General features: G+C 44.5%; 1 protein-coding gene across 1 annotated transcript in view; it reads right to left on the bottom strand.

The window, feature by feature from the left end:
• NWD2 (NACHT and WD repeat domain containing 2) overlaps positions 1–21,802 on the bottom strand; it is a 469,190-nt gene that overhangs the window by 28,344 nt on the left and 419,044 nt on the right. The window contains exon 5 of the mRNA XM_073608949.1: positions 5,525–5,657. Within this exon, the coding sequence (XP_073465050.1) occupies positions 5,525–5,657 (133 nt within the window). The remainder of the gene's footprint in view (positions 1–5,524; positions 5,658–21,802) is intronic.

A 21,802-nucleotide genomic window follows, 5' to 3' on the forward strand; every position in this document is an offset into this window, starting at 1 on the left:
TTTTCCGTCGGAAAATCCGACCGTGTGTAGGGGGCATAAGTCTGTAAGTTCCATATTAAGTTGTTGGAAAAAAGGGGTCCACTACCCCCACCTATGACTGGCCATTGCAGCATAACTCCCAACTTTTTGAGATGGGAATGAGGGACACCTATCAGCAAAAGTATGCAGGCATAGGACACACCCCTTGCCACGTCACCTTAAAGGAGAATTGTACAAAAAAAAGATTGGTTAAACCCACAAGTGCTTTTTTTACCACTACTATTCCTTTATATTGGCTTTTGGAATTTACAAATGCAGCAATTTAGAAATCAGATGAAAGGTTTAGCGCTGGAAAACACTTTTTTAAAGATAAAAATTGCATTTTATATCCAACTATATAGATCAGACCAAAATGAGGGACAATTGAGGAGGAATGAGGGACATTGCTCCAAATCAGGGACAGTCCCTCAAAATCAGGGACAGTTGGGAGCTATGTATTACAGTAAGCAGCATTGGAGGGCAAATAGAGATAAACAAGGTCAAGGCGAAATCCAAGGTAAAATTCCAAGCTTACTTACCAACCAGCCCACGGACAACCAAATCAACCTGTCTAACAGTATGCGTTAAAAACAGGGGTTTAGTCTGCACACATTTGCAAATACATGCGTAAGCTACAGAGCCTCGCCAAGGCACCCTGGTATCTGTAGTTCCCGTCACTAGCTTATGAGTGACTCCACAGTAGAAGCACATGTATTCTGATGAGTAGGTGGACGGCAGATGGACTTAAAGGAGCTCACCCCTTCTTAAAGGTACAGGTGCACACTGATCACGCAGCAAATCGCACAATGGCTGCAAAGGTGTCAGTGCGTTGCCTGACCAATATAACATTGTTGCAAAAAAGGGGTCCACTACCCCCACCTATGACTGGGGTATAGGTGTGCAGACTAAACCTGGATGTCCCTGCATTGTGTTGCATACTTGCCAACAGTCCCGATTTTCCCAGGAAAATCCCGATTTTGGGACCCTCATCAATTTTCTTGTACACTGAAGCCTATTGGCTGCACAGATCGATCGGAAGCCTCTTCCCTCTCTACTGAACACACATGTAAGCTGGGAACTGTAGCTACCGCTGCTGGGGACATGCACATGAAGCAGATCTCCGCTGCTGGGGACGCTGATGTGAGGAGTCCGGCTCTGCTGCTGGGGACACCAGATGTAAGGAGGGGCTCTGCTGCTGGGGACACCAGATGTAAGGAGAGGCTCTGCCGCTGGGGACACCAGATATGAGGAGGGGCTCCGCTGCGGGGAACACCAGATGTAAGGAGGGCTCTGCTTCTGGGGACATCAGATGTAAGGAGGGGCTCTGCTGCTGGGGACACCAGATGTGAGGAGGGCTCTGCTGCTGGGGACACCAGATGTAAGGAGGGGCTCTGCTGCTGGGGACATCAGATCTGAGGAGGGCTCTGCTTCTGGGGACACCAGATGTAAGGAGGGGCTCCGCTGCTTGGGACACCAGATGTGAGGAGGGATCCGTTGCTGGGGACACCAGATGTAAGAAGGGGCTCCGCTGCTGGGGACACCAGATGTAAGGAGGGGCTCCACTGCTGGGGACAACAGATGTGAGGATGGGCTCCGCTGCTGGGGACACCAGATGTAAGGAGGGGTTCTGCTGCTGGGGACACCAGAGGATGGGCTCCGCTGCTGGGGACTCCAGATGTGAGGAGGGCTCTGCTTCTGGGGACACCAGATGTAAGAAGGGGCTCTGCTGCTGGGGACACCAGATGAAAGGATGGGCTCCGCTGCTGGGGACACCAGATGTCAGGAGGGGCTCTGCTGCTGGGGACACCAGATGTGAGGATGGGCTCCGCTGCTGGGGACACCAGATGTGAGGAGGGCTCTGCTTCTGGGGACACCAGATGTAAGGAGGGGCTCCGCTGCTGGGGACACCAGATGTGAGGAGGGGCTCTGCTGCTGGGGACACCAGACGTAAGGAGGGGCTCTGCTGCTGGGGACACCAGATGTGAGGATGGGCTCCGCTGCTGGAGGGCTGTGAGGAGGGCTCCGCTGCCGGGGACACCAGATGTGAGGAGGGGCTCCGCTGCTGGGCACACCAGATGAAAGAGGCGCTTGGCTGCTGGGAACACCAGATGTTAGGAGGGCTCCGCTGCTGGGAAGACCTGAGGTGAAGAGGGGCTCTGCTGCTGGGCACACCAGATGTGAGGAGGGTTCTGCTGCTGGGAAGACCTGAACTGAGGAGGGGCTCCGCTGCTGGGCACACCAGATGTGAGGAGGGGCTCTGCTGCTGTGCACACCAGATGTGAGGAGGGGCTTGCTGCATTTTTCTTTCCCCACTATGTCACACCTACAAATGAATGCCCCGCTCCCTAATTAGAATGACACCCGCCTACAGGCAAAAGAGTGTCCCTATACATTTTTTTTACAATGTTGACAACTATGGTGTTGTTACACACACGCTGACAATGTGAATCTAGCCGGCCAGCTTTTACTGTTATCAGCGCCAAGTGAGGAGACACTGACGAGCGGGATTGGCTGTCGGTATTATCAGGCGAAGGTAGAGCTAAATATTATCACTTCAGGTTCACTTTCATAGTAATGATGTTTATGACACTCAGTTTTATACTGATCTGCTCCCTTCCCATTTATGATACATGTTCATGATATGCCCTAAGGACTATTTCAATAAGGTACTAATGAGAGTAATGCTGGACATATCACAAGTTAGTGAGGAAAGCTATGGGAACCATTGTGTTTCACCTATTCATTACTCAGGAATACTAACCAGTAATGTGCTTTAATAGCTATATGCCAATCACCAGCTACCTACTTCATCTCTCATTACTCTGACTGCAGACGGTCAATCGTTTATTCCAGCAATACATGTCACAATCATTGTCTGTGACTATCATTTCATTTTATCATGTTTTAACTCTATTATTCATCATTACACTTGGAATTACTCTTTTTCAAGATTACTAGATATATCAGATATAAGCTTGTTAGCAGTTATTAATTTCACCAGCACATCCAATCTACAGCATTAATAGGAACCCTTCCTTATTATCTCCAAACATTTCTTCCATCTGTCTTGATGTGATTTGCTGAAATTCTATCACTGAATTTGAATTATACTGCATCCTTTTACAAGCTGTTCTAGGAATCAACCATTTCTTACTTCAGATCTGAGTTCTTTGAGTCATCCCTAATTTAATGATTATTTGATTGTTTGATCTTTCCCTCATCATTACCTGGATTGTTTTTACCTTCTTGTATGTGTGTATGTTTTATGTCATCCAATCTTTTTGGAAGGTATCAGTTGTTGTTTTTTCATTCGGATTATTCCGTACTATTTTTTCATTAAAAAATGTGATTAGTTTACATTGCTTGGTTAATTTTTGCCACTTTACAGTTTATGCTATACAACTGTGTTTTCTTTTGTGCAGACCAAACCCCTGTTTTTGACGCATACTGTTAGACAGGTTGATTTGCAGGCTGGTCGGTAAGTAAGCTTGGAATTTTTCTTTGAATTTATCTTTGGCCTTGTTTATATCTATTTGCCCTCCAATGCTGCTTACTGTAATGGACAATCATAGGTGGGGGTAGTGGACCCCTTTTTTGCAACAATGCTATATTGGTCAGGCAACGCACTGACACCTTTGTAGCCATTGTGCGATTTGCTGGGTACCCAGTATGCACCTGTACCTTTAAGAAGTAGTGGGCTCCCTTCAGTCCATCTGCCCTCCACCTACTCATCGGAATGCAAGTGCTTCCACTCTGGAGTCACTCATAAGCTAGTGATAGGAACTATAGATACCAGGGTGCCTTGGCGAGGCTCTGTAGCTTACGCATTTATTTGCAAATGTGTGCAGACTAAACCCCTGTTTTTAATGCAAATTGTTAGACACGTTGATTCTGGTGTCCGCAGGCTGGTAGAAAGAGAAAAATATAAGCTTAAAATTTTGCTTCATTTTTTGCAATATTAGCTCTACCACATTTGGGTCTTTTTCAACTTTATTGTACATTTATACCTGTTTTGAATATATTACAAAGATTACCTACCCTCATCCCTTGTGTTCTTTTTCAACTTTATTGTACATTATACCTGTTTCTGAATATATTACAAATACGCTGTTCTTATACTGTATCATGTTAAACATTTTTACACTTGTCCACAACCCAAAACCTCTGAATTTGAAAAATAGAACTAAGGCTGCATTCACACCTGAGCGTTTTCAGCTTGTAAAACGGCAGAAAAAATGCCCCACAAATGCCCAACATGCAAAATCCCATTCATTTAAATGGCCTATGTTCGCATCTGAGCGTTTTGAACACCTGAAGCTCAAAAAAGTATACAAGCTTCTTTCTGGGCAGATTACAGGCGTTTTTCTGCATTGGTGACCTTACGACCTGTGCAAAAATCGTGGTAAAATTGCTGTAAAAACACGCGACTTTCTGCCTGACCAAACGCTCAGGTGTGAATGCAGCCTAAAGGTCCCATTATTCTTAGAATAGCACAATTGTAAGTCTTCTGTAAGTCTTCTTATATCCTATTGCTAAGTAAGAAACATTTACATAGTTGTAATTTTGCCCCTACCAGTTGCAGTGTAGAGCTTGTCAAACATTGTAGCAAATAAAAATATTCGAAATTACATGAAAAGTATCTATATTTATTTAATATTTTTAATTTTCCCATATACCATTCAAGATCATAAGTAGTTTTTTTCCCACAGAAAGTTAAACATCTTTAAATTATCAGTATTTTGTTTGTCCAAAATCCATTTTGATTATTCAAGCAACAAAGCTGTCTTCTTTTAGCTTTGGGGAAGCCTTTAAATAAGATTGTGTTTTAATGGAACAAAAGTCTGCAGTGGGGGTGGCAATCTCTGCAATGATTTCAGACTGGCCAGGGAGGGCCACTTATCTGGCACCTGGTTCTCATGTGTGTCAGTAACATTACCCCCTTTTAGGGACTTCCAATATTGGAAGGTCTTGCACAGAATGTGATTCTTGACTCAACAAGTTGAGTTAAAATATAAAATATATAACTAAAGCCCAGAGTTTTCTGTTTTGGGTAGAGTAGGTAACAGTTAAAGCTCGGTTCAGTTTTTTTTTTTTTTTTGCTGTTTGTTTGCATCCTGTTGAGAATTTGTTTCAGTTCCTGTCCCTGAGACGTAACAGGAAGTGAGGGGAATTTTATCAAAAGGGAGGAGAAATCCCCTCTTTAGCAGTTATCAGAACAGGGGTCTCCATTAGAAGACTTCCCCCTACTTGTTCTATTGACAGATTGACAACAGAGGTCCTAAAACTTCCTCTCTTGATCAAAAAGTGAGAAAAAGGTATAAAGGGACATCTACGAAAAGTATATAAGGAGCAATAACTCTAGACCTGATAGTCTTTACAGTTTGAAAAGATTGAACAAGGAATGTAGGATGTAAAGTGTTTCCTACAGCTTGTCCAATCTATTAATAGATATTTAAAATCTCCAGATACCAGAATAAAGTATATAAAAAAAAAATTGTGTAGTTACCAGATGATAAGTATCTCTTTGTTTGGCTGGATTTCAGCTTTCCTTTCTCATGAAGTAACATCACTGCAGTTTTGAAGATGTTTTTGATTTCTTCTACTACTGCTCGCCATTTCTTCTCATAGCCAAAGTCTCCCTAGAATAAAGAAGTTGAAAATATTTTGGTTTGCTAATCACATTTAAGAACTATCAAATGAATTTAAAATAACAGGTTCAAATGATTTTAATATACAGTACATCACTCATAACTCATGGGATCACTTCTTCACTTTTCCATGATTCATTATTTATATAAAAGGTTTTTTTTTTTCATGTAAGTGGATATAGGAAATGAATAGTAATGTCTGACCTAAGAGTGGAAACTGTTTAAAATGAAAAGTAATAAAAGGTACTTTTTTTGGCTGGATAGCATTACTGTATTCATTAAAGCTGAATGTCTGAATGGCAAATAACTAAATACAGAACAAATACATACAAGAGAAATGTTTTACCCACCAAGAGATTTGCATTTTTCCCGTCCGGTCCTGAGATTTAAGTCGGGTACACACTACTTTTCCAACAGATCAGGTCCTAGCCGCTGTACTAACCATGCAAGGTTAGTTCAGCTATCTCCCCAGCTGAGCTGTTGTGTTCTAAAAGGGGGGCAGTCCCCCCGTCAGAACACTCCAATCAGCACTCTCTGCCATTGGCTGATCGGGTGTCCATCGGCTGCTGGTTTTCCAGCATGCACGTCCGACAGACTGTTGGACAGACCAACATACACATGGGCCAAATGTTGGCCGGTTTCTTTTGAACCGGCCAATGGGGGATATTTACGAAAGCCAAATACACTGAAAGTGCACTTGGAAGTGCAGTCGCTCTAAATCTAAGGGGTGGATCTGAAATGAGTGGAAGCTCTGCTGATTTTATCATCCAATCATGAGCAAGCTAAAATGCTGTTTTTTATTTTCCATGTATGTCCCCCTCAGATCTACAGTGACTTTACTTCCAAGTGCACTTTTAGTGCACTTTCAAGAGCACTTGCAGTGCAAAGTGGATTTTCCTTTAGTAATTGTCTCCTGACATTTGGCCCGTGTGTATGGGACTTTACAGAGCCCTGCCATATGAAACACCCTTGTCTGGCAGGTTGAGAGACCTGATTTCTCTCTGCTGCAGTTCAGTAACACTTACAGGTCTCCTACCAGCCTTCAGCATGTGACTGGAAAATGAAGAGAGTAGCAGCAGAATGATGAACTCTTTTTTCTGTAACCTTCTCTCTCATCCTCATCCTTATCATTGCACTACAGCACAACTGTTTGGCTCAGTGTGTTGTTTCGTTCTTCTCCACTCAAACACAAGCTCTTACACTGTTTGCATTTAAAAATAAACTTAGTGTTGTGTTAGTAATTATGGAGCATTATTAATTGGTGTCTTTTCAATCTGGCTGGAGTTCAGCTTTAATTCCCCCAAACATATTGAAAACAAGTTATATAAAATTGGGAAAAGAAATATGTTCTGAAGCAAGCACAGTGACATGCCTCCATCCCTAATTGTATACACAAATAAAAAGTCCCAACCCTTGCTTTTTGTTTAAGTTATATAAAATTCTCTTTTGAACCAATTTGCTCCAATGCTGGTATATTAGCAATCATTGGTAATTTTTTAAAATTATTTAACATTTGCAAAAATATTTATAATAATGTTACTTAATCATCAGCATAGTGGCAGCCGTCATCATTATTCAACATCCTGCTAGGGAATGAAGGGAGATTCTACTGGGAACAGCTTCAATGGTGCCATACCTCTCAACAGTCCCATATTGGGCGGGATTTTCCCGCATTCACAGCTCTGGCTGTCCCACCATACAGGGGCTTTGTCCCGCATATTTATATTGATTGTATGCTAAGTTCTGACTCAATAGGACCTGCAGCAGTGTGATCATCCAGCACAGCCAGGGATTGGTGGACAAGCCGGCTGGATGTGCACTGTGCAGTCAGGAAGAGAGATTTCAGCTGTCAAATCGAGAGTGTGATGTTGGGTAAGGGTGGGACTGCTACCCAGACCCGCCCCTCTGTCAAACAACCAGTGCATAACCAAAGAGCTGGCATTCAGTGGTGTCGCTATGGGGATGAGGGGGGGGGGGCACACCCAGGTGACACGCGGCCAGGGATGACATCAAGTAGCACCAGGACAAGGGGGGAGGATGGACCAGAAGCCCTGGATGCAACAACTTTCTGGTTGGCAGAGCTGGACTGGCCTACCGGGATACCAGGAAATTTCCCAGCAGGCCGCCTGCCCTGGGGTCACTTTGATCTGTGGCTGCCCATTATAATTTTGTTGCGTGAATTAAGAAAAAAAAAATGAATGATGTATTAATGATTATAAAGATGCATTAATTAATGTAATTTATATCTGCTTGGAGTTCAGCTTTAATCCACCCATTTTACAGTGAACCAATAATTGACTGACACCCCTTTAATTGGTGGCATGATTAAAAATGGCAAACAAAAAAAGCCCAAGATGCCATACAGTATATTGCTTATTCCCAGTATAAGAATCACATAATATTTGTTCGCTATGTGCCCTTGGTCACTTTTATTATAGTGTTTTTTACAATGTGCTACACTTATTATGTCAGTGCTCATGAAAATGTTTCATCAGGGTAATCAGCAAAAATGTTAAACTTCTTCATAGTCTATGCAAAGTATTTCATTGTAATGTTTAGCACCATATAATAACGTGCTGGAAGCTCATTAAAATTCTGGTTATGTATTAGCCAGGTAGACTCCCTGTCCTCACCTGCAAGGTAACATAACAGACTTTTTAGTTACATATTAGCACCAACAATAACAACACAGTCAGCATAATAAAGCAAAGTGAAGTAGAGAAAAAAGTTATCTTTAATTTTTTGAAATATTTATTAAAGATGAACTGCAGTCTGCTCACATAATTTGTTGTAGAAACATCTTTGCCATTCTGAAGCTTCCCTCCAACCACTCTGTCTATAATTTTATATATACTGTGATTCTGTACTTGCCAAATATTCTGCAGAAATCTCCCTCCACTGAGTCTGGCTGCATCATTTTAACTGTGGGCAGCGGAAGCTGATGCCTGTTCACTTCCTGGATTTACACAGACACACAGGGGCACACCTCCAGATCTGCAGTTCTCATTGGCCCTCTTATGACTCATCCCAACACCCCTCCTGGCAAACTCTCACGAGAGTAAGCTGTGCATGATGTGATATGCCTAGACTTTTTATCAGACAAGAAACAGGAAGTGGGCTGTATAAGGTATTTACTGGCAGAAAAAAAATGTTTTACTATCCAAAGTTAAAAAAACAAGGGCAGAAGATTTAATAGATGGAAAGTTAAAAAAAAATACCGAAGGTCCGCTTTAAAATTGATCTAGCATCAGATATTGATGTTTATGTTAAGTGCATGCATAGCATGTAATGTGTAAGTGTAATACTTACAGGCATTTATTCTCTTTCACTGAGATCACAGTACAAAGCCTTCATCTGCTTTTAAAATGGAAGAAAAACTTAACTATACCTATTTTTGAAGGAGAAGTATAGCCAAGGCTATTTTGAGCCTACTTCTCCAATGGATCGCAGGAGTGCAGTTAGTTCTGCACTCAGCCGGTCCAGGCTCTGGATTGATCCTGACTTTAATGTCTGGATCCAACCAGATGTCTAGACTGGCAGCGGGCTCAGCCTCTCAGTGAGCCGCTGAGAGCCTGAGCCGGCCGCTCCTGCCCCCTGCACGGCCCAGCGCTCCAGTTAGTGCTAAAGGGTCAGAGCAGAAACCCAGCGACTGAAAGTCACCGCTCTCTGCTCAGAGGACAGATGCAGCATCAGTCCAATGTTGCATCCACATAAGTTACTATAAATGTTTTTATTTTCCTAACCCCCACTTATCTTTTAAAAATGTTCTCTCTCCTTCTCCTCCTACATATCCTGCCTAATCTGTAGAAAAAAGATCTGTATAGTTACCTATTTTGAATCATCTTTGGTCCATTCACATGATCCAGCAGCTCTAGCTCCCTTGTGTCAGTGAGTGACTGCTGCAAGGGAGAGAAGGGAGTGTGAACAACGGCTGGGCTATGGGAATCTATGGGTGATCTCATGGCTCCTAGTATTCAGAGCCATTGTCAAGCTCTTCCTTACACAGAGCTGCAGTAGATAGTTAGGGCTTTCTTCCACTTTAATTCTAGAAGGAGGTGCCATCTTTGTTCGGGAACTATCCATTGTCAGCATCTATTTACTATTCTAAGATGCTGGCTCAGAGATTTAAAAAATGCATGCATTTTTTATTTGATATGCGTTTATTTGATATGCATTTTCAAATGTTGCACACTTATATGTGTTTTCAAATGGGCACATTTTTATCGTTAAGGTTTGAATGAGAAGCTGGAAATCCTTACCATTGTGTTATCTATGTAGCACGGCCCCCTTTGGGACTGCTGTGAATTATCTGCTCATCTGCATGGCCGTGACCAAGTAAACCTTCCAACCCACCTGACACTCTGGGTTCAGACATCCGGTTAATACTATCAAGCACAAATCAAGCAACTCAGTGGTATAAGGTTCTAAAATGTTTAACTTGAACCAAATAGAAAAAGGGTTATTTTACAAAGAAAGGAGTAAATCCACTGAGCCGCGATAACAGCGTAGACTCAGCAAACAGACTCCTCCCCAAAGACACAACAATGTTTAAACAATGAATAATGCTATGTACACAAGTATGCACTATATTCAAATCCGAAGTCACCCCCTAGATGTTCCAGTTAACTACACAAGTGGCCACACTTAGATAGATGTAGTCTAGACAGCCTATTCTTTTTTAATGGAAGAGCTTATCTCCTGCTAGTGTTTATACATATAGATATATCTACATATATATATATATCTATATATATATATATGCTTCCTATGAGTAATGGCAGTAAAGTTCCACGTGGCAGGCCTGTTGTTCTTCGCTAGCTAGTTGGAGCTCGTTAACTTCCAAATTCCAAGTGATTCCAAATTCCAAGTGATGAAGGCCTAAGGCATCTGAGTACAGTGTTCCAGCAATGCAGTAAAGTGTTTATGGGTAGAGATGTGTGTGCACTGGGTTCTTTAATGGTGGTAGTGAATAGATAAAGATTGAGCAGCTTGCTCTGTTACCAACAACCCAAACTGATATGCAGCCTTCTGGACAAGGACACGGACGGCAACACTCCAGCAACAGATCCTCTGTCTCGGTCCTCTGTAGAGACTGTCTCCACACGTCCGCACGGATGGGTAGATGCTGTAAACAATGCTAGTGACAGGATGTCTTTCTGATAACAGTCCATATCACTACATCTATTATGGTTAACCTTTTCAATTTACATGCTTTTTTTTTTAAAGCTTAAGGTGTTGTAAGCTCATATGAGGTGTTGTCACGTACCTGGTGGTGGAGCCCGGAATGCAAGGAGTAGCCTCTCGTGTGCCTCTGGTTCGAGAGCCCCTGATAGAGAAGAGCGCAGGGGGCCACAAGTGCTTGGTAAGTGGCAGGTGTAGAGTTGATCCAGACCTCTGGTGAAGCAGCAGGAGGACTGACAGGAACACTGGATCCACTGGCAGGAACTCAGGAACAACAGGCAACAGGGAGGTGTTCTGTAGTACAACTGAAGCACTGGAACAACTGGTAGAAGAGCCGGAACTCTTGGCAGGAACACTGGAACTGTTGACTGGATAGAGAAGCACTGTAGCTAGCAGGAACCCACGAACAAGCAGGCAGCAGGGAGGTGTTCTGTAGTACAACTGAAGCACTAGCAAAGTCAGACAGGCCGGGTCAAACACAGGCAAACAGAGCAGGTACCAAACGGAATCAGGAGAGTAGTCAGGGCACGGACCGGGTCGGCAACGGACAGGCAGGTAATAACTGAAGGATGAGGCAGGAGAATCGTCAGACAAGCCGGGGTCGGAGACAGGCAGCAAACAGGAGAAGTCAGGAACAAGCCGGGTAACAGGAATCAGGTAAACAGGTATACTGGAAGCTTAGGGTCACAGGAAACGCTGTAGAGTGGACAGCAAGGAAGCATGCTGACAGGTACCCCTAAATAGGCCTAATGGCGCCAAAGGCTGTCACACCGCACGTCTGCGCGCCGCTGCGTGCACACGTGCACGCCCGAGTACCGATCGTACGTGCCCGTTCGTCTCATCGTGTACCCGCGTACACCTGCTCGTATTAGCGCGCACCCGCATGCGTCCGTTCGCATCAACGCGCCTCCGAATGCGTCCTCTTGCTCTACTGACAGTAACTCTGTTAACCGATCTTCCGCCGACGGCTGAACTAGCAGAACGTCTTTCATGACATTGCCCCCCCCCCAAGGGGCAGCCTCCGGATGCCCAACTTTGCCATCTTACTTGGATGAGGCTTTTTAAAGGCAAGAATCAACCTCCTAGCATGGATGTTGGACTCCGGTTCCCAGGAGTTTTCCTCAGGCCCATACCCCTTCCATTTTACCAAGAACTGGACTTGATTACGTCTCTTCCTACAATCCAGAATGGACTCAACCTCATATTCGGTTTCTCCGTCAATGATCACGGGCTCAGGGGGATTGACCATCCGGTTGACAAAAGGATCAGGAACTGCAGGTTTGAGTAGGGCAACATGAAAGACCGGATGAATCCGGAATGATTCTGGTAGCTTTAGTTCGTAGGCCACATCATTAATTTTTCTTGTCACTGGAAAAGGACCCACGAACTTGGGACCCAATTTTTTGGAAGGACAAGCCAATCTTAAATTCAAAGTGGATAGCCAAACCAAATTTCCAGGTTTAAGATCAAGCTCCCCCCTTCTCTTCTTGTCAAACACCTCTTTGTTATAGTCCTGTGTCCTTGACATAGTCTCTTGCAGAAGTTTATTATTTGATTCAAAGAAGTTTAGGTTTTCTTGCACAGCTGGTACTGGACACTCCGGAATGTTAGTGGACAAGAACAGAGGATGGAACCCATAATTTGCAAAAAATGGTGTTTGTTTTGTAGCGGAATGAACAGAGTTGTTGTATGCAAATTCGGCAAGGGGAAGAAGCGGAGCCCAATCATCCTGAGAAAACGAGGAAAAACAGCGCAGATACTGCTCCAGCGTCTGATTCGTTCTCTCTGTCTGGCCATTTGTTTGGGGGTGATAGGCAGAAGAGAAGGTAAGATCAATTTTCAGGGATTCACAAAGAGCTCTCCAGAACCTAGAGGTGAATTGTACCCCCCGATCAGAAGTAATATTGGCAGGAATGCCATGAAGCCTCACCACCTCCTTAATGAATGTCCTGGCAGTTTCAGCAGCAGTAGGGGTACCTTTCATCGGTAGGAAATGTGCCATCTTGGTTAGTCTATCCACTATTACGAAGATCGTAGTGTAGCTTTCAGAAGGTGGCAACTCGACAATAAAATCCATGGAGATCATCCTCCATGGCTTCTCCGGGACAGATAGTGGTTTTAACAGGCCCCAGGCTTTAGTTTTGCTACCTTTATTTTGGATACAGGTGACACATGCTTCCACGTAGTCCTTGCAGTCCTTTCTTAATGATGGCCACCAGAACGTGCGCTGAAGAAGTTCAGATGTTTTATGTACTCCGAAATGGCCGGCTAACATATGGTCATGGCAAGAACTAAGGGCTGCCGTTCGCGCCTCCTGAGGTACGAAGATCCTATCCTTAAACCACAGAAGATCATCTCTGGCCTGTAGGGTTGTATCAGGTGGAGTGGAAACGTTCCTGGAGGCTTGCTTGATCTGTGACAGTAGATCCCCTTGGAGTAAGAGAAAGTTCCCTGAGGACAAGATGGTATCTGGCGGAGAAGGTGCTTCTGAATCACTGTACATCCGTGACAGAGCGTCAGGCTTGATGTTCTTTGACCCGGGACGGTAGGTAATATGGAAAGAAAATCTAGTAAAGAACAGTGCCCATCTGGCCTGTCGTGGTTTCAACCTCTTGGCAGTCTTTAAATATTCTAGATTCTTGTGATCTGTATAAACAAGAATCGGGTGGGCTGCTCCCTCTAACAGGTATCGCCATTCCTCCAGCGCAGCTTTGATCGCTAACAATTCTCGATCACCCACGTCATAGTTCTTTTCTGCTTCCGATAATTTACGGGAAAAAAAAGCGACTGGATGCAGAAGAGCCCTAGGTCCCTGTCTTTGAGAGAGTACTGCGCCGACCGCTATCTCCGAGGCGTCCACCTCCAGGATGTAGGGCAACGTGGAATCAGGATGTTTTAGAACTGAGGCCGAGACAAACAGATCCTTCAGTGTAGTAAAGGCCATCTGAGCTTCCGTAGACCAGTGGAACTTGAGGCCCTGTTGGGTTAATCTTGTAATGGGAGAAATGATGGTGGAGAATCCCTTGATGAATTTTCTGTAAAAATTCGCAAATCCCATGAAACGTTGAATCCCTCTTTTGTCAGTAGGAGCGGGCCAGTCCAAAATGGCGGAGACCTTCTGAGGGTCCATTTTGATGCCTTCCACTGAGATAATAAGACCAAGGAACTGAATACTCTCCTGCTCGAAGACACATTTCTCAGGCTTGGCGTAGAGGCCGTGCAGGCGAAGTCGGGTCAAAACGTTTCTGACATGTTCACGGTGTTCAACTAGGGAGGAAGAGAAGATTAGAATGTCATCTAGATAAATAACAACAAACAGGTCAAGGTAGTCTCTGAAAATGTAATTTACGAAATGCTGAAATGTAGCAGGAGCATTACAAAGTCCGAAAGGCATGACTAAATATTCGAAGTGCCCAAACCGGGTACAGAAAGCAGTCTTCCATTCGTCTCCCTTGCGAATACGGACAAGGTTATAGGCACCACGAAGATCTAACTTAGAGAACACTACTGCAGTCCCCAGCCTCTGAAAAAGTTCTGGCACTAATGGTAAGGGATAACGGTTCTTGATCGTGATTTTATTGAGTGCCCGATAATCCACACAAGGGCGCAATGAATGGTCCTTCTTTTCCACAAAAAAGATTCCTGCTCCTGCCGGGGACGTGGAGGGTTGGATGAAGCCTTTCTTTAGATTGTCGTCAATGTAAGTCTTTAATACTCCTAGTTCCAACTCTGACAAAGGAAATATTCTCCCAAAAGGAATCTCTGCCCCTGGGAGAAGCTTAATCGGACAGTCATATGGCCGGTGAGGAGGAAGGGTCTCGGCCCCTTTTTGACTGAAAACGTCCAGAAAGCTATGGTAGACTTCGCGTACAATTTGACGGGTCTCGGCATCAGTTTCCATGCACAACAGGGCAGAGGGAGCTTGAGTAACTTCTGGTAGGCAGTGTTGGTGGCAATAAGAGGAGGAAAACTCAATTTTCCCTGAGGCCCAGTCAACTTGTGGGTTATGGGCCTTGAGCCATGGCATGCCCAATATGATGGGGAATAGAGGAGATTCAATGACATCCAGGCAAAGTAGCTCTTGATGAGTGCCAGCAATGGTAGTGAGCATAGGTACGGTTTCCTGAGTTACTGGTCCTGATCTGAGGGTAGAACCATCGGCCAGATATACGGAAAGTCCTTTCGCCCTGGGCCGGATGGGAATGTGATGTCTGGCAGCGAAGGACAAGTCTATAAAGCCACTGCAGGCCCCGGAATCAATGATAGCGCTGGTTGGTATATTCCCTCCTGGGAGCTGTAAAAGAAGCGGAACAGCCAGGTGAGACATATTATTCAGTGCAGCTGGGGTAAGAGCAGGAGAGACAGAGAGGCACTTACGAAGCTTGGCCGGGCATGTTCGTACAAAGTGTCCAGGTTCCCCACAATATAGGCACAGGTTACCAGCCCGAAGGCGTTGACGCTCTTCAGGAGTGAGGGATGGCCGTAAGAGTCCCAGCTGCATTGGTTCCGGTGTATCTGGGGTCATGGTCGTAGAAGCTGGAGGAGCGGAATGGGGAGAACTAGGCACCCGGGGCAGCATCCAGACAGGGCGAGCAGGACCAGAAGATCGCTCCGTACGTCGTTCTCTCAAACGTCTGTCTATTTGGATGGAAAGGTCTATGAGGTCTTCTAAAGTCTCAGGAATGCCCACTCAGGCTAGTTCATCCTTCAAGGATTCTGAAAGGCCCATACGGAACTGATACCGTAGAGCGGCATTATTCCAGTTTGTGTCGGAACTCCAGCGTCTGAATTCTGACACATAGTCTTCAACAGGTCTGCGGCCTTGCTGTAGGGAGTGCAAGGCTGTCTCTGCCGTGGCGGTCAGCTGTGGGTCGTCATATAGTGCTGACATAGCCCGAAAGAAGGTATCCAGGGTATCAAGTGAGGTATTTTTTTTTTTCTAATAAGCGATGGGCCCAGGACTGGGGCTCGCCGGTCAGCAGCGAGATCACGAACCCCACCTTGGTGGCTTCCAGGGAGAAAGTCCTTGGTTGAAGGGTAAAAAAGAGCTCACACGAGTTGCGGAAGGACCTGAATTTGCTTCAGTTACCCGAAAATCTTTCAGGCGTGGGGACCTTGGGTTCAGGCGGCAACATGACCACTGATGGTGAAGCCGAAGTCCCGGATACTGGAGGTGTAGAAGCTGCTAGGGCCTGGACTCGGCCTTCCAGCTGGGTGTAGACTTCTTGTAGGCTCTTTACTGCCTGGGTAAGTCCAGCAAGATGGCGGCAGAGTTCATCCATGGGAGAGGCTCCCTGCGTGGGCTCAGACATGGCTGTCCGGTACTGTCACGTACCTGGTGGTGGAGCCCGGAATGCAAGGAGTAGCCTCTCGTGTGCCTCTGGTTCGAGAGCCCCTGATAGAGAAGACAGGGACACAAGAGCGCAGGGGGCCACAAGTGCTTGGTAAGTGGCAGGTGTAGAGTTGATCCAGACCTCTGGTGAAGCAGCAAGAGGACTGACAGGAACACTGGATCCACTGGCAGGAACTCAGGAACAACAGGCAACAGGGAGGTGTTCTGTAGTACAACTGAAGCACTGGAACAACTGGTAGAAGAGCCGGAACTCTTGCCAGGAACACTGGAACTGTTGACTGGATAGAGAAGCACTGTAGCTAGCAGGAACCCACGAACAAGCAGGCAGCAGGGAGGTGTTCTGTAGTACAACTGAAGCACTAGCAAAGTCAGACAGGCCGGGTCAAACACAGGCAAACAGAGCAGGTACCAAACGGAATCAGGAGAGTAGTCAGGGCACGGACCGGGTCGGCAACGGACAGGCAGGTAATAACTGAAGGATGAGGCAGGAGAATCGTCAGACAAGCCGGGGTCGGAGACAGGCAGCAAACAGGAGAAGTCAGGAACAAGCCGGGTAACAGGAATCAGGTAAACAGGTATACTGGAAGCTTAGGGTCACAGGAAACGCTGTAGAGTGGACAGCAAGGAAGCATGCTGACAGGTACCCCTAAATAGGCCTAATGGCGCCAAAGGCTGTCACACCGCACGTCTGCGCGCCGCCGCGTGCACACGTGCACGCCCGAGTACCGATCGTACGTGCCCGTTCGTCTCATCGTGTACCCGCGTACACCCGCTCGTATTAGCGCGCACCCGCATGCGTCCGTTCGCATCAACGCGCCTCCGAACGCGTCCTCTTGCTCTACTGACAGTAACTCTGTTAACCGATCTTCCGCCAACGGCTGAACTAGCAGAACGTCTTTCATGACAGGTGTCCATGATGCAATATTACCTTCTTTATTTATGCATTATTTTAAAGACTTGTTCTTTGTTTTAATACATTTTCTATTTAGCCTTAGAGGAGTTAATATCTGTGGGCGGTCATTAAGGATGACACACTCACCTGGCCCCTCCTATACATATTTTGATTGCTGACTCCTAATCACATGATCTGATACGCCTCCGAAACATGTTATCATGGTGATTGGCCTTTCTCCCTTGGCTTGACATGGTTTGAGTGCTCTCCAAGACTACCAGTTTGCCCTCACCAGCCGACATTCAGGCGCTCTTTCGACAAGTGTATGACATCACATCTGCTTCTAGGAAAAAATTACTTCAGGTGGATGCACCATCTCAGTTACCCCGGTGGATGTAATCCACACTCTTCTCCCACTGTCCTGAGGCTCCTAGGCAGTGTAACTTATTGTTGGGTCCGGGATCATGTGTCATCCTTCAGCATTTGGGAATATGTGTTTCTGGCTTGGTGATGTATTAGTCTGGGCACTCCTGCATGTCATGCTCTTTAACTTTACATTAAAGTGAAATCAGATTTTATCTATTCCTGGGCTTGTGGCTCTATTGACTTCCACAGGGTTGGGAGCACCCATTTATTTGTTGTTTTGGCTCAGAGATGACACAATCATGTAAATCCTAGGACCTGTGCAGTTATAGGCTGAGTTCACAAATTTTCACAAATACCTCGTCTGCTGTCTGTGCTGCCAAATGGCGCTATGATCAAGAGGAATAGCCAGTTAATCTCTGTACATAAAATGTCACATCTGCGAGTGTTGATCTCTTTTGCTAACAACTGCACTTATTGATTCCTCCTGCCAACCTCTATGTCACTATTGTGTCCTGTAGAAGGAAAGAACCACTGCGTTCTGTGGGCAACACAAGATATTGACAATCCCAGCAGTCTTGGTTTCTTCACAGAGTTCATCCAGGGAATTCTCTTAATTAAAGAGGTATTTGACATTGCAAGCAGCAGAAGAGGTGAGTATTTACATTCTCCTTTAGGTTTAGTGACAGAGTCAAACTGTCTTTATTCTTGGAAGATTTTAAGCCTCAGTCGTGAAGAAATCCTGAAAAATTCCTAATGTTCATGGGGCTTTTCTCACAATTCAATTAACCACTTCAGCCCCAAAAGGATTTACCCCCATTAAAGAGAAGTAAACCCTGCATAGAAAAAAATAAAAGCTTTCCCCTTCCCTGCAAAGTAAAGGCATAATGTGCTAGTATGCATCGCATACTAGCACATTATGTGACACTTATCTCCAATTGAAGTGATATGTGTACTAGCGCTGAAGTGGAAATTACGAATAAAATTATGTGAAGAAAAATATTAAAAGATGTCCAAATAATATAGCTGCAATCAATAATGTGAACTACACAAGTGGAATGATTATATATAAATAAATAAATAATTGCGCTATTAACCTAATAATAGTGCACTATGTGTCCTAAAATACCATAAATGAGTGAACTTTCAACAATATAATAAGTGACTTTTGAGATAAATAATAAATATTAGTCCTTCTGTGAGTTAAAAACACTTGGTGAGTGAATAAACACAAATAAAACGTCAATTAATTGTGTAACATAAGTGTCCTTTGTAAAAGAGTGACGAGACCTTATAAGAAAGCCCAAATGTATAACAGTGGGTTCAGTAGTAAGTCTGCTTAAATAAATAACAACGGATTCAAATACAAAATACCGATTTTACTGCCGTTGATTTGTAGTAGGATATTGCCGGCTTTCAGCGGCAACTTCCGCCGCTGCCGACTTCCACGATATGTAAAGCAAACACAAAAAACAAAACCACTGCGCAGAGACTATACCGGAGTGGTATCAAATGCAATAATGATAATCTCACTTACATATCCCCGTTCAAATGATTGCATGAAAGAAGAAATGATCAGCTGCATTCAGCTAAGCGTTGGAGGCTCCTCATCCACCGCCAGTGCACACACACAGACACTGCTGGAAACGTCACAGGCTCCTCCTCCCGACGCATTGCATCACCAGACACATGACTTTTTTTTTTAAATATTCAATATTCTACTACAAATCAACGGCAGTAAAATCGGTATTTTGTATTTGAATCCATTGTTATTTATTTAAGCAGACTTACTACTGAACCCACTGTTATACATTTTGGCTTACGTATAAGGTCCCGTCACTCTTTTACAAAGGACACTTATGTTACACAATTAATGGACGTTTTATTTGTGTTTATTCACTTACCAAGTGTTTTTAATTCACAGAAGGACTAATATTTATTATTTATCTCAAAAGTCACTTATTATATTGTTGAAAGTTCACTCATTTATGGTATTTTAGGACACATAGTGCACTATTATTAGGTTAATAGCGCAATTATTTATTTATTTATATATTATCTCCAATTGAAGCCTGCGCCGTCTCTGCTGCAGGCCGAATCCATGTTTGCCCCTCTTTCTTCGGTGGCCGCATGTGCGCGGGAGCCGCCAGTCATGTCACTCGCTCCTGAAGAAACGGCACGGGCGACTGTTCCTTCAGAGAGCATGCGCCGATGACATCATCATTGCAGTATACAGTAAATATCTCCTAAACTGCGCATGTTTAGGAGATATTTACAGTACCTATAGGTAAGCCTTATTCTCAGGAAGTACTGCAGGGAGGTTTACAACCTCTTTAATGACCAGGCCATTTTTTGCGATACGGTACTGCGTCGCTTTAACTGAAAATTGGACGGTCACGCGACCCTGTACCCAAACAAAATTGATGTCCTTTTTTTCCCACAAATAGAGCTTTCTTTTGGTGGTATTTGATCACCTCTGCGGTTTTTAATTTTTGCGCTATAAACAAAAAAAGACTGACAACTTTGAAAAATGCACAATATTATTTACATTCTGCTATAATACATATCCAAAAAAAAAATATATAAAAAAACAAATTTATTCACTAGTTAGGCCCATATGTATTTCGCTACATATAGTTATAGCGTCTACAAACTATGGGATAGGTTTTTGGACTTTTATTTTTGTTTATTGTTTTTTCTGATAAAGGCAGCGATCTGCGATTTTTAGCAGCACGGCGACATTGCGGTGGACAAATCTGACCCCAAGCGACACTTTTTGGGGACCAGTGACATTATTACAGTGATCAGTGCTAAAAAAAGCACTGATCAGTGTATAAATGACACTGGCAGGGAAGGCGTTAACACTAGGGGGCGATCAACGGGTTAACTGTGTTCCCTAGGTGTGTTCTAACAGTGTGGGGGATGGGCTTACTGGGACAACACAGAGATCGCTGTTCCTGATCACTAGACACAGCAGATCTCAGTGCTGTCCCTTGTCAGAACGGGAATCTGCCTTGTTTACTGCAATTGTGGGTGGCCGGCGGACATCGAGACTGCCGGACCCACAGGCGAGCTCCCCCAGGCACGTGGCTCACGCTCCCGCTGTATCTCATGCATGGCTCAACGTGCAGTATATGTGCGGTGGGCAGTCTGGAAGTGGTTAAACAAGTGAATTATTTTAAAGCTTTAATATATAATATAGATAATGTATGTAAATCAATTTATTAATAAAGTATAATATATACAGGACTCAAAATTTTAAGTCCTGAGCTACTAGCCAGGCCTTACGGGTTACTAGCCACCAGTTGCCCCACCCAACCCCTACCTTGCCCCACCCCTAATTCCGCCCCCAAACACGCCCTCATAAATTATCTCATGAAATAACACTTAAATGTTTTATGCAGAATTAAGTTACAAAAATAAATAATAACAACAACTTTATCAGTGCCTTTCAGTGCATCCTCACCAGTGCCCATCAGTGCAGCCTCACCAGTGTTCATCAGCACAGCCTCACCAGTGCCCATCAATCCAGCCTCACCAGTGCCCATCAATGCAGCGTGACCAGTGCCCATCAATGCAGCCTCACCTGTGCTCATCAGTGCAGCCTGACCTTTGCCCATCAATGCAGCCTGACCTGTGCCTATCAATGCAGCCTCACCTGTGCACATCAATGCAGCGTGACCAGTGCCTATCAATGCAGCCTGACCTGTGCCTATCAATGCAGCGTGACCAGTGCCCATCAATGCAGCATGACCAGTGCCCATCAATGCAGCGTGACCTGTGCCCATCAATGCAGCGTGACCAGTGCCTATCAATGCAGCGTGACCAGTGCCTATCAATGCAGCCTGACCTGTGCCTATCAATGCAGCGTGACCAGTGCCCATCAATGCAGCATGACCAGTGCCCATCAATGCAGCGTGACCAGTGCATTAAACAAATGGTAGAAAGAGGCTTGAAATAACATGTTTTAAAATAGATATATAGTGATGTCTGTCATTCAGCCCCTGAAGTAACTGTAAACACAATACATCCCAAACAGGAGGGGACAAGAAAAGTTGGGGCTTATCGAATGACAGTAAACACTCGTGTAATAGTATCAAAAACAACTATTTATTAATGAAATGTAAAACATGAAGGTAAGTGGAAGTGACCACACTGCAATAGTGCTTCCTAATGCATATGAGATAAACTGACAAAAATTCCCCTTTCATCAGTCTTCTGCCAGCATACCACACTACATGCTCTCTCCTTCACCATGTTTGTGAGCGCATTTACATATTTTAAAATAAATAAATAGTCACATATACTTACACACTGATCTTTTTGCACTGGATTTCTCTGTCTTTT

The sequence above is a fragment of the Aquarana catesbeiana genome, linkage group LG01 (genome assembly GCF_042186555.1).
Source record: "Aquarana catesbeiana isolate 2022-GZ linkage group LG01, ASM4218655v1, whole genome shotgun sequence".
Taxonomy (NCBI): Eukaryota; Metazoa; Chordata; class Amphibia; order Anura; family Ranidae; genus Aquarana; species Aquarana catesbeiana.